The 12,089-nt window shown below is 36.8% G+C and overlaps 1 protein-coding gene across 9 annotated transcripts in view; it reads left to right on the top strand.

The window, feature by feature from the left end:
- Nucleotides 1–2,471: 2,471 nt before the first annotated feature.
- Nucleotides 2,472–12,089, top strand: part of LOC124270849 (mannan-binding lectin serine protease 1-like) — a 39,540-nt gene continuing 29,922 nt past the window's right edge. For all 9 annotated transcript variants that reach the window (XM_046705908.1, XM_046705904.1, XM_046705906.1 and 6 more), the window contains exon 1: nucleotides 2,472–2,647. In XM_046705908.1, the coding sequence (XP_046561864.1) occupies nucleotides 2,521–2,647 (127 nt within the window). In that variant the 5' untranslated portion in view covers nucleotides 2,472–2,520. The remainder of the gene's footprint in view (nucleotides 2,648–12,089) is intronic.

Genomic DNA, 12,089 nt, shown 5'->3' with positions numbered 1-12,089 from the left:
GTAGTAACTGTTTATGAATGTCGGTTTAGTATCCTGGAATGAAAATAAATTTATCGCTTAAATATATGTTGGAGCTTTATGACAGTCATACCAGTTCTCTACGGATGGGGGTATGTTTACTTGTTCTAAGACACCTTTGATCGTTTATAAAAAGTACACCATGGTATACAATTTGGAAGACTATGAATACTCAGTGCCATTTAGATAGTGATCACATGATATAACACATGTTATATTATGAATTACAGAGCCACCGCGACCTCCACTAACTGGACTTGAGTTTCCTGTTGAAGTTGCGGTGGCTGAGCGGGTTAGGTGGCTGACTTTGTGTGCTTGCTATTTGGTTCCTGACTCTGAGGGTGTGGGTTCGAATCACGGATGGGACTCAACCCAACAAAAGTACTAGAATCTGTACTTTACTAAGGACATGTAATCCCAAATATAACATATGTTAAGTTTGGAAGACCCTGCGTAACAAACATAGTTAAAATGAGAATATGTTTGGGGGCAAGTTACTCCCATATAATCATCTAAATTATTTTCTTTGTAAACACGTTACTGTTTTATGGCGATTTGGAACGAAAGAATGAACTTCAGACTTACTTGGACCTCGCTAATTCTAGCTTTCACAAAATGTCACGATCACTACTCATCTAAAACATTTTGTCCATGACAAATGAAATGACATTACAGTACAGTGTTGGATAAGGGCAGGAGACTTCAACAGACGCTTTCACTTTGATGACCGACCAGTTATGCAGATGGCATAAATGGTATATGACAGGTACCGTATTTCCTCATTTATTCAACGGACTTTCAGACCCGGCGCTTATTAGAGGAAAAACGGTATCTGCTCATGGCGTGTCAACTGATGCGGATTCTGTACACTATCAAGAACAAACCTGTTCAATTTGTACATACTTTTCTTATTTATTTCAATAACCTTCAGATATATACACATGAAAAACGTATCGCAACACCTGTGATTTTAACCACTATATAACCATTTATATTCAAATATACAGTAAGATAGGTTTGTTTGCATGATGATTTAGACCCCCGGGCGCACCATACACTGATTTTTAGATACGCACGTGCTAAGAGCAAAGGCGAGCATCACGTGCAATACATGTTGACCTCAATATCCGTTGAGTTTAAGTGAAATGAAACAATGTCAAATGCAGCGAAAAACAAGGGTGCTGAAACACACCAGCACCATGTTTGATTCAACCGCCCAAACACACAACAGCCTAGTGCATGTGGAAGACAGACTTTCCATGCAGCTTGTGGCAACTGGGCACTGACAGTTGTGAATCGGTTCTGAAGGGCTTGGAGCATAACATATCTGTCATCAGCCCTTGATGTTTTGCTGGGTCTTCCAGAGCGAGGTCTGTCCTGTTCTCTACCAGTGGCCTGGAATCTGTCCCTCAGTCTATGAAGGACAGAGGGAGACACCTGAAGACGGCGAGCAACACTTCTTATGGATTCACTATCCTGTAACCATGCAATCACTGGCCATGCTTCTGTCGTGGGCGCTTAAACGGTGTGCGTTGTGGCATGGTGAAAAAGCTGCAATGCTGTCTGAAGGTTCTTTTAAAGGAAACATTGCCACAAGCTGCATGGGAAGTCTGTCTTCCACATGTTTCAGCACCCTTGTTTTTCGCTGTTTTTGACAATGTTTTATTTCACTCAAACTCAACGAATATTGAATCAGTTGCTTCACTGCATGTTCTAACATGTCGTTTAAAGTGCCCATTAAGCACACAGAAAGTTGCATTTACCTCAGAGTATAAATGACCTCACCACGTTTAAGTTTATACATAACTATCAAATTTTACGGTGTTCCCATACTTTTTGTTTGTAGTATATATAAAGTTTCAGTAGACTGTTCTTACAACACGGTAACTTGGAACATTGCTTTTGTTGTTGGTTCTCAAATTCGGGGCCTCCGAAGTTGTATGATATTTTAATAACGTGAACTTTGTTCCTTGAGCGGTAATGTCAGTATCTTCATGCACTAGCTCCAATGAAAGAACACCCGTTTGATCATGTCGACCACGTGGGATTATCTCGTCCCACGTATCCTCCTCTATTGTAGATACACACCTGCAGGGCAAGTTACACTGACGGGAAGAGGACAATGAGGACAGAGAACACAGTGAGTGAAGGTTTACGCCGCTTTCAGCAATATTCCTGCAATATCACGGCGGGGGACACCAGCACACACTGTACTTATGTAGGGGGTCGAACCCGGTCTTCGGTGTGACGAACTAATGCTTTAACCACTATAGGCTACCCAACTCCCCTGTGAGTGAAATGACGGGGAGAGATGGTCAGAATCACTGGAATCCTTACTGAGTAACTGAAGTGTAATGGTGGTCTAACGCGTAACAATTTTCCTGTCTGAAGTTGTCCTACCGCCTGTGCGGATGTTTAACCGGAAAGTGTCAAATTCCACTGTTCGTCGTGGCCATCTTACTCCTCCGTCAGAGTTAGGATGCGGACGATCTGGTGGCAGTCATGAGTTTGCCGTGGCTGTGGCTGTTAGTCGGAGTCACCGTCGTCGTTTCGTCGGCACTGCCGGAGGAACCTCAACAGCAGCAACACCGACGTGTCTGGCGGAAACTGCTTCACAGGCATCGTAGAGGTGCGTTTAACTGTTTCCATACATTCACTGCATACAAAGATATATGTATCATTCTGCTATTTCTATTGTATATTGTATTTCTATGTACATATGTATGCAACATATACTATTATATGTGTGCACCATACACTCTTATATGTGTGTACCAAACACTATTATATGTGTGTACCATACACTGTTATATGTGTGTACCATACACTATTATATGTGTGCACCATACACTATTATATGAGTGTACCATACACTGTTATATGTGTACCATGTGTACAGTGTGTACCTATACACTGTGTATGTATATATGTACACTGTTACATGTGTGTACCATACACTGTTACATGTGTTACCATGTGTGTACCATACACTGTTATATGTGTGTACCATACACTGTTATATGTGTGTACCATACACTGTTATATGTGTGTACCATACACTGTTATATGTGTGTACCATACACTGTTATATGTGTGTACCATACACTGTTATATGTGTGTACCATACACTGTTATATGTGTGTACCATACACTGTTATATGTGTGTACCATACACTGTTATATGTGTTTCATACACTATTATATGTGTGTATCACACACAATTACATGTGTCTACCATACACTGTTATATGTGCGTACCATACACTCTTATATGTGTGTACCATACACTATTATATGTGTTTCATACACTATTATATGTGTGTATCATACGTTATTATATGTGTGTATCATACACTATTATATGTGTATACAATACACTATTACATAACATAGACACATAGAAAAAGTATCGCAACACATCATACTCTTATATGTGTGTACCATACACTATTATATATGTGTCCCATACACTATTATATGTGTGTACCATACACCATTATATGTGTGCACCATACACTCTTATACGTGTGTACCATACACTCTCATATGTGTGTACCATACACTATTATATGTGTGTACCATACACTATTACATGAGTGTATCATACACGATTACATGTGTCTACCAGACACTATTATATGTGCGTATCATACGATATTATATGTGTGTATCATACACAAATACATGTGTGTACCATACACTATTATATGTGTGCACAAAACACTGTTATATGGGTGTACAATACACTATTACATAAAATAGACACATAGAAAAGTATCGCAAACAAACCATCCTTTTCATATTATCAATATGTTATCATTACCTATAGTAAAGGGACTTATAAAAGCCCACCATTACTACCTATCTAGATAAACTGACCGTCAAGGCATAATTAATTGGCAAATCTAAACGCAACAAGAATGAATAACTATAGTTTATTCAGAGAAGCAAACATTGTAGAATGTCTTTGAAAACTAACAAGCAAAACAAACGAGGCAAAGTCGAAACTACTGATATTACAAAACGACAAACCACCAGTGTGAAGAAGGAAAGTGAATTGAATAACAGTGTATTGGCAACATGCATATGTGTCTTGTATGGGTGTTGTATGCTGTACGAGTGTTCTATGTTGTACGAGTGTTGTATGTTGTATGAGTGTTGTATGTTGTATGAGTGTTGTATGTTGTATGAGTGTTGTATGTTGTATGAGTGTTGTATGTTGTTTGAGAGTTGTATATTGCATGTGCGTTGTATGTTGTATGAGTGTTGTATGTTGTACGAGTGTTCTATGTTGTATGAGTGTTATATGTTGAATGAGAGTTGTATATTGCATGTGCGTTGTTTGTATGTGTGCTGTATGTTGTACGGGTGTTCTATGTTGTATGAGTGTTGTACGCTGTATGTGTGTTGTATGTTGAATGAGTGTTGTATGTTGTAAGAGTGTTGAATGTTGTTTGAGAGTTGTATATTGCTTGTGCGTTGTTTGTATGTGTGCTGTATGTTGTACGAGTGTTCTATGTTGTATGAGTGTTGTATGTTGTATGAGTGGTGTATGTTGTATGAGTGTTGTATGATGTGTGGGTGTCATATGTTGCGTGTTGTATGGGTGTTGTATGTTGTATGAGTGTTGTATGCTGTATGAGTGTTGTGTATGTATGTATGTGTTGTATGCTGTATGTATGTTGTATGTATGAGTGTTGTATGTGTGTATGAGTGTTGTATGCTGTATGAGTGTTGTGTATGCTGTATGGTGTTGTATGTGTATGTATGTGTGTTGTATGTGTATGAGTGTGCTGTATGAGTGTGTATGTATGCTGTATGAGTGTTGTATGTGTATGAGTGTTGTATGTAGTGTTGTATGTATGCTGTATAGTGTATGAGTGTTGTATGCTGTATGAGTGTTGTATGCTGTATGAGTGTTGTATGTGTGTATGTGTGTGTATGTTGTATGAGTGTTGTATGTTGTATGAGTGTTGTATGCTGTATGAGTGTTGTATGTTGTATGAGTGTTGTATGTTGTATGTGTGTATGTATGTTGTTGTATGCTGTATGTGTTGTATGCTGTATGAGTGTTGTATGTTGTATGTGTGTTGTATGTTGTATGAGTGTTGTATGTTGTATGAGAGTGTTGTATGTTGTATGAGTGTTGTATGTTGTATATGTTGTGTTGTATATTGTATGAGTGTTGTATGTTGTATGAGTGTTGTATGTTGTATGAGTGTTGTATGTATGTATGAGTGTTGTATGCTGTATGAGTGTTGTATGATGTATGTGTTGTATGTTGTATGAGTGTTGTATGCTGTATGTGTGTTGTATGCTGTATGAGTGTTGTATGTATGTGTGTTGTATGTGAGTGTTGTATGCTGTATGAGTGTTGTATGTGAGTGTATGAGTGTTGTATGTTGTATGAGTGTTGTATGCTGTATGTGTGTTGTATGTTGCTGTATGTGTTGTTGTATTGTATATGTGTTGTATGTTGTATGAGTGTTGTATGCTGTATGAGTGTTGTATGCTGTATGAGTGTTGTATGCTGTATGTGTGTTGTATGTTGTATGAGTGTTGTATGCTGTATGAGTGTTGTATGTTGTATGTGTGTTGTATGCTGTATGAGTGTTGTATGTTGTATGAGTGTTGTATGCTGTATGAGTGTTGTATGCTGTATGAGTCTTGTATGTTGTATGGGTGTTGTATGATGTATCAGTGGTGTATTTGTAAGAGTGTTGTATGCTGTATGAGTGTTGTATGTTGTATGAGTGTTGTATGATGTATGAGTGTTGTTTGCTGTATGAGTGTTATATGTTGTATGAGTGTTGTATGCTGTATGAGTCTTGTATGTTGTATGTTGTATGAGTTTTGTATGATGTATGAGTGGTGTATTTGTATGAGTGTTGTATGCTGTATGAGTCTTGTATGTTGTATGAGTGTTGTATGCTGTATGAGCGTTGTATTTGTATGAGTGTTGTATGCTGTATGAGTGGTGTATGTTGTATGCTGTATGAGTGTTGTATGTTGTATGAGTGTTGTATGTTGTATGAGTGTTGTATGCTGTATGTGTGTTGTATGCTGTATGTGTGTTGTATGTTGTATGAGTGTTGTATGTTGTATGAGTGTTGTATGCTGTATGAGTGTTGTATGCTGTATGAGTGTTGTATGTTGTATGAGTGTTGTATGTTGTATGTGTGTTGTATGCTGTATGTGTGTTGTATGCTGTATGAGTGTTGTATGTTGTATGTGTGTTGTATGCTGTATGAGTGTTGTATGCTGTATGAGTGTTGTATGATGTATGGGTGTTGTATGTTGTATGAGTGTTGTATGCTGTATGTGTGTTGTATGCTGTATGAGTGTTGTATGTTGTATGTGTGTTGTATGCTGTATGAGTGTTGTATGCTGTATGAGTGTTGTATGATGTATGGGTGTTGTATGTTGTATGAGTGTTGTATGCTGTATGTGTGTTGTATGCTGTATGTGTGTTGTATGTTGTATGAGTGTTGTATGTTGTATGAGTGTTGTATGCTGTATGAGTGTTGTATGCTGTATGAGTGTTGTATGTTGTATATGAGTGTTGTATGTTGTATGTGTGTGGTATGCTGTATGTGTGTTGTGTATATGAGTGTTGTATGCTGTATGAGTGTTGTATGTTGTATGTGTGTTGTATGTTGTATGAGTGTTGTATGCTGTATGAGTGTTGTATGATGTATGGAGTGTTGTATGTTGTATATGAGTGTTGTATGCTGTATGAGTGTTGTATGTTGTATGTGTGTTGTATGTTGTATGAGTGTTGTATGTTGTATGAGTGTTGTATGTTGTATGAGTGTTGTATGCTGTATGAGTGTTGTATGTTGTATGGGTGTTGTATGCTGTATGAGTGTTGTATGTTATGAGGTGTTGTATGAGTATTGTTGTATGCTGTATGATGAGTGTTGTATGTATGCATGAGTGTTGTATGTTGTATGAGTGTTGTATGTTGTATGAGTGTTGTATGCTGTATGAGTGTTGTATGTTGTATGAGTGTTGTATGCTGTATGAGTGTTGTATGTTGTATGGGTGTTGTATGTTGTATGAGTGTTGTATGTTGTATGAGTGTTGTATGCTGTATGAGTGTTGTATGTTGTATGAGTGTTGTATGTTGTATGGGTGTTGTATGTTGTATGAGTGTTGTATGTTGTATGAGTGTTGTATGCTGTATGAGTGTTGTATGTTGTATGGGTGTTGTATGTTGTATGAGTGTTGTATGTTGTATGAGTGTTGTATGCTGTATGAGTGTTGTATGTTGTATGGGTGTGTTGTTGTATGTGTTGTATGCTGTATGAGTGTTGTATGTTGTATGAGTGTTGTATGCTGTATGTGTGTTGTATGTTGTATGAGTGTTGTATGTTGTATGAGTGTTGTTGTATGTTTGTATGTTGTATGTGTTGTGTTGTATGTTGTATGAGTGTTGTATGTTGTATAGTGTTGTATGTTGTATGTGTGTTGTATGCTGTATGTGTGTTGTATGTATGAGTGTTGTATGTTGTATGTGTGTTGTATGTTGTATGAGTGTTGTATGCTGTATGAGTGTTGTATGTTGTATGAGTGTTGTATGTTGTATGAGTGTTGTATGTTGTATGAGTGTTGTATGTTGTATGAGTGTTGTATGCTGTATGAGTGTTGTATGATGTATGAGTGTTGTATGTGTTTGTATGTGTATGAGTGTTGTATGTTGTATGAGTGTTGTATGATGTATGAGTGTTGTATGTATGTTGTATGGTATGTGTTGTATGTTGTGTTGTATGTGTTGTATGTTGTATGTTGTGTTGTATGCTGTATGAGTGTTGTATGCTGTATGAGTGTTGTTGTATGAGTGTTGTATTGTATGTTGTGTATGTGTATGAGTGTATATGCTGTATGAGTGTTGTATGCTGTATGAGTGTTGTATGCTGTATGAGTGTTGTATGTTGTATGAGTGTTGTATGCTGTATGAGTGTTGTATGCTGTATGAGTGTTGTATGCTGTATGAGTGTTGTATGCTGTATGAGTGTTGTATGTTGTATGAGTGTTGTATGTTGTATGAGTGTTGTATTGTATGTTGTATGTGAGTGTTGTATGTATGTGTTGTATGTTGTATGAGTGTTGTATGCTGTATGAGTGTTGTATGCTGTATGAGTGTTGTATGCTGTATGAGTGTTGTATGCTGTATGAGTGTTGTATGATGTGTGAGTGTTGTATGTTGTATGAGTGTTGTATGTTGTATGAGTGTTGTATGCTGTATGAGTGTTGTATGTTGTATGATGTAGTGTTGTATGTTGTATGAGTGTTGTATGCTGTATGTTGTTGTATGTTGTATGAGTGTTGTATGTGTATGAGTGTGTTGTATGCTGTATGAGTGTTGTATGTTGTATGTTGTATGAGTGTTGTATGCTGTATGAGTGTTGTATGCTGTATGAGTGTTGTATGCTGTATGAGTGTTGTATGTTGTATGCTGTATGAGTGTTGTATGTTGTATGAGTGTTGTATGCTGTATGAGTGTTGTATGCTGTATGAGTGTTGTATGCTGTATGAGTGTTGTATGCTGTATGAGTGTTGTATGTTGTATGAGTGTTGTATGTTGTATGAGTGTTGTATGCTGTATGTAGTGTGTGTATGCTGTATGAGTGTTGTATGTTGTATGTGTTGTATGTGTTGTATGTTGTATGAGTGTTGTATGTATGTATGTGTTGTATGTTGTATGGATGTTGTATGTTGTATGAGTGTTGTATGCTGTATGAGTGTTTGTATGTTGTATGTGTGTATGTGTTGTGTGTATGTTGTATATGAGTGTTGTATGCTGTATGAGTGTTGTATGTTGTATGATGTTGTATGTGTTGTATGTTGTATGCTGTATGAGTGTTGTATGCTGTATGAGTGTTGTATGCTGTATATGGGTGTTGTATGCTGTATGAGTGTTGTATGCTGTATGAGTGTTGTATGTTGTATGAGTGTTGTATGTATGTATGTGTGTTGTATGTTGTATGATGTTGTATGAGTGTTGTATGCTGTATGTGTTGTATGTTTGTATGCTGTATGAGTGTTGTATGTTGTATGTTGTATGTTGTGTGTATGATGTATGAGTGTTGTATGTTGTATGAGTGTTGTATGTGCTGTATGATGTGTTGTATGTTGTATGGAGTGTTGTATGTTGTATGTGTGTTGTATGTGTGTGTATGAGTGTTGTATGTTGTATGTTGTTGTATGTGTATGTATGAGTGTTGTATGTTGTATGAGTGTTGTATGCTGTGTTGTATGAGTATGTGTTGTATGATGTGTATGGTGTGTTGTATGTTGTATGGGTGTTGTATGTTGTATGGGTGTTGTATGTGTGTATGAGTGTTGTATGTTGTATGAGTGTTGTATGTTGTATGAGTGTTGTATATGTTGTATGAGTGTTGTATGTTGTATGAGTGTTGTATGTTGTATGAGTGTTGTATGTTGTATGAGTGTGTTGTATGCTGTATGTTGTGTTGTATGTTGTATGTGTGTTGTATGTTGTATGTGTGTTGTATGTGTATGGATGTGTTGTATGTTGTATGTGTTGTATGTTGTGAGTGTGTTGTATGATGTGAGTGTTGTATGTTGTATGTGTGTGTTGTATGTTGTATGGGTGTTGTATGCTGTATGTGTGTTGTATGTTGTATGTGTGTTGTATGCTGTATGAGTGTTGTTATGTTGTATGTGTTGTATGAGTGTTGTATGTTGTATGTTGTATGTATGTTGTATGAGTGTTGTATGCTGTATAGTGTTGTGTGTGTATGTATGAGTGTTGTATGCTGTATGGAGTGTTGTATGCTGTATGAGTGTTGTATGTGTATGTGTGTTGTATGATGTATGAGTGTTGTATGTTGTATAGGATGTTGTATGTTGTATGAGTGTTGTATGTTGTATGTGTGTTGTATGCTGTATGTGTGTTGTATGTTGTATGAGTGTTGTATGTTGTATGATGTGTTGTATGTTGTATGTTGTTGTATGTTGTATGTTGTATGTTGTATGTGTGTTGTATGTTGTATGAGTGTTGTATGTTGTATGGGTGTTGTATGTTGTATGAGTGTTGTATGTATGTATGAGTGTTGTATGTTGTATGATTGTATTGTGTGTTGTATGTTGTATGGGTGTTGTATGTTAAATGAGTGTTGTATGTTGTATGAGTGTTGTTTGCTGTATGTGTGTTGTATGTTGTATGAGTGTTGTATGTTGTATGAGTGTTGTATGATGTGTATGAGTGTTGTATGTTGTATGAGTGTTGTATGATGTATGAGTGTTGTATGCTGTATGAGTGTTGTATGCTGTATGAGTGTTGTATGCTGTATGAGTGTTGTATGCTGTATGAGTGTTGTATGCTGTATGAGTGTTGTATGCTGTATGAGTGTTGTATGCTGTATGTGTTGTATGTGTTGTGTTGTATGTTGTATGAGTGTTGTATGATGTGTGAGTGTTGTATGCTGTATGAGTGTTGTATGCTGTGTGAGTGTTGTATGCTGTATGAGTGTTGTATGCTGTATGAGTGTTGTATGCTGTATGAGTGTTGTATGCTGTATGAGTGTTGTATGCTGTATGAGTGTTGTATGATGTATGAGTGTTGTATGTGTGTGTTATGTATGTGTGTTTGTATGATGTATGATGTATGAGTGTGTTGTATGTTGTATGTATGCTGTATGAGTGTTGTATGTTGTATATGAGTGTTGTATGTTGTGTGTGTGTTGTATGTGTTGCATGTATGTATGTGTTGTATGTGTTATTGTATGTGTATGTATGTTGTGTGTTGTATGTTGTATGTGTTGTTGTATGGTGTTGTATGTTGTATGTGTGTTGTATGTTGTGTATGGGTGTTGTATGTTGTATGTGTGTTGTATGTTGTATGGAGTGTTGTATGTTGTATGTGTTGTATGTGTTGTATGTTGTATGGTGTGTTGTATGTTGTATGTGTGTGTTGTATGTTGTATGTTAGTGTATGAGTGTGTTGTGTGTTGTATGTATGTGTGTTGTATGTTGTATGTGTGTTGTATGTTGTATGTGTGTTGTATGTGTATGTGTGTTGTATATGTTGTATGTGTGTTGTATGCTGTATGATGTGTTGTATGTTGTATGAGTGTTGTATGTTGTATGTGTATTGTATGTTGTATGAGTGTTGTATGTTGTATGTTGCAGTGTTGTATGTTGTGTATGTGTTGTATGTTGTATGAGTGTGTTGTATGCTGTATGTGTGTTGTATGATGTATGAGTGTTGTATGTTGCATGGGTGTTGTATGTATGTGTTGTATGCTGTATGAGTGTATGTGTATGTTGTATGTTGTATGTGTTGTATGTTGTATGAGCTGTTGTATGTTTGTATGTGTTGTATGTTGTATGAGTGTTGTATGTGTGTATGATGTTGTATGTGTATGAGTGTTGTATGTTGTATGTGTTGTATGTTGTATGTAGTGTTGTATGCTGTATGAGTGTTGTATGTATGTGTTGTATGTGTATGTGTTGTATGCTGTATGAGTGTTGTATGTTGTATGTATGGAGTGTTGTATGTTGTATGAGTGTTGTATGTTGTATGAGTGTTGTATGTTGTATGAGTGTTGTATGTTGTATTGTGTTGTATGTTGTATGGTGTGTTGTATGTGTGTGTTGTATGCTGTTGTATGTTGTATGTGTGTTGTATGTGTGTTGTATGCTGTATGTGTTAATGAGTGTTGTGTTGTGTGTTGTATGTTGTATGATGTTGTGTGTGTGTTATGATATTGTTGTGTTATTGTATGTGTGTTGTATGTTGTATGAGTGTTGTATGTTGTATGTTGTATGTGTGTTGTATGTGTGTATGGGTGTTGTATGTTGTATGAGTGTTGTATGCTGTATGTGTGTTGTATGATGTATGAATGTCGTATGTTGCATGGGTGTTGTATGTTATATGGGTGTTGTATGTTGTATGTGTGTTGTTTGCTGTATGTGTGTTGTATGTTGTATGAGTGTTGTATACTGTATGATGATTGTATGTTGCATGGTGTTGTATGTTGCATGTTGTATGTGTGTTGTGTGTTGCATGAGTGTTGTATGTTGTATGGGTGTTGTATGTTGTA

Source organism: Haliotis rubra, unplaced genomic scaffold (assembly GCF_003918875.1).
Source record: "Haliotis rubra isolate DU_JTF1 unplaced genomic scaffold, ASM391887v1 Scf1551, whole genome shotgun sequence".
NCBI lineage: Eukaryota > Metazoa > Mollusca > Gastropoda > Lepetellida > Haliotidae > Haliotis > Haliotis rubra.
Note: the sequence above shows the minus strand (reverse complement) of the source record. Positions and strands in the feature narration are given on the sequence as shown.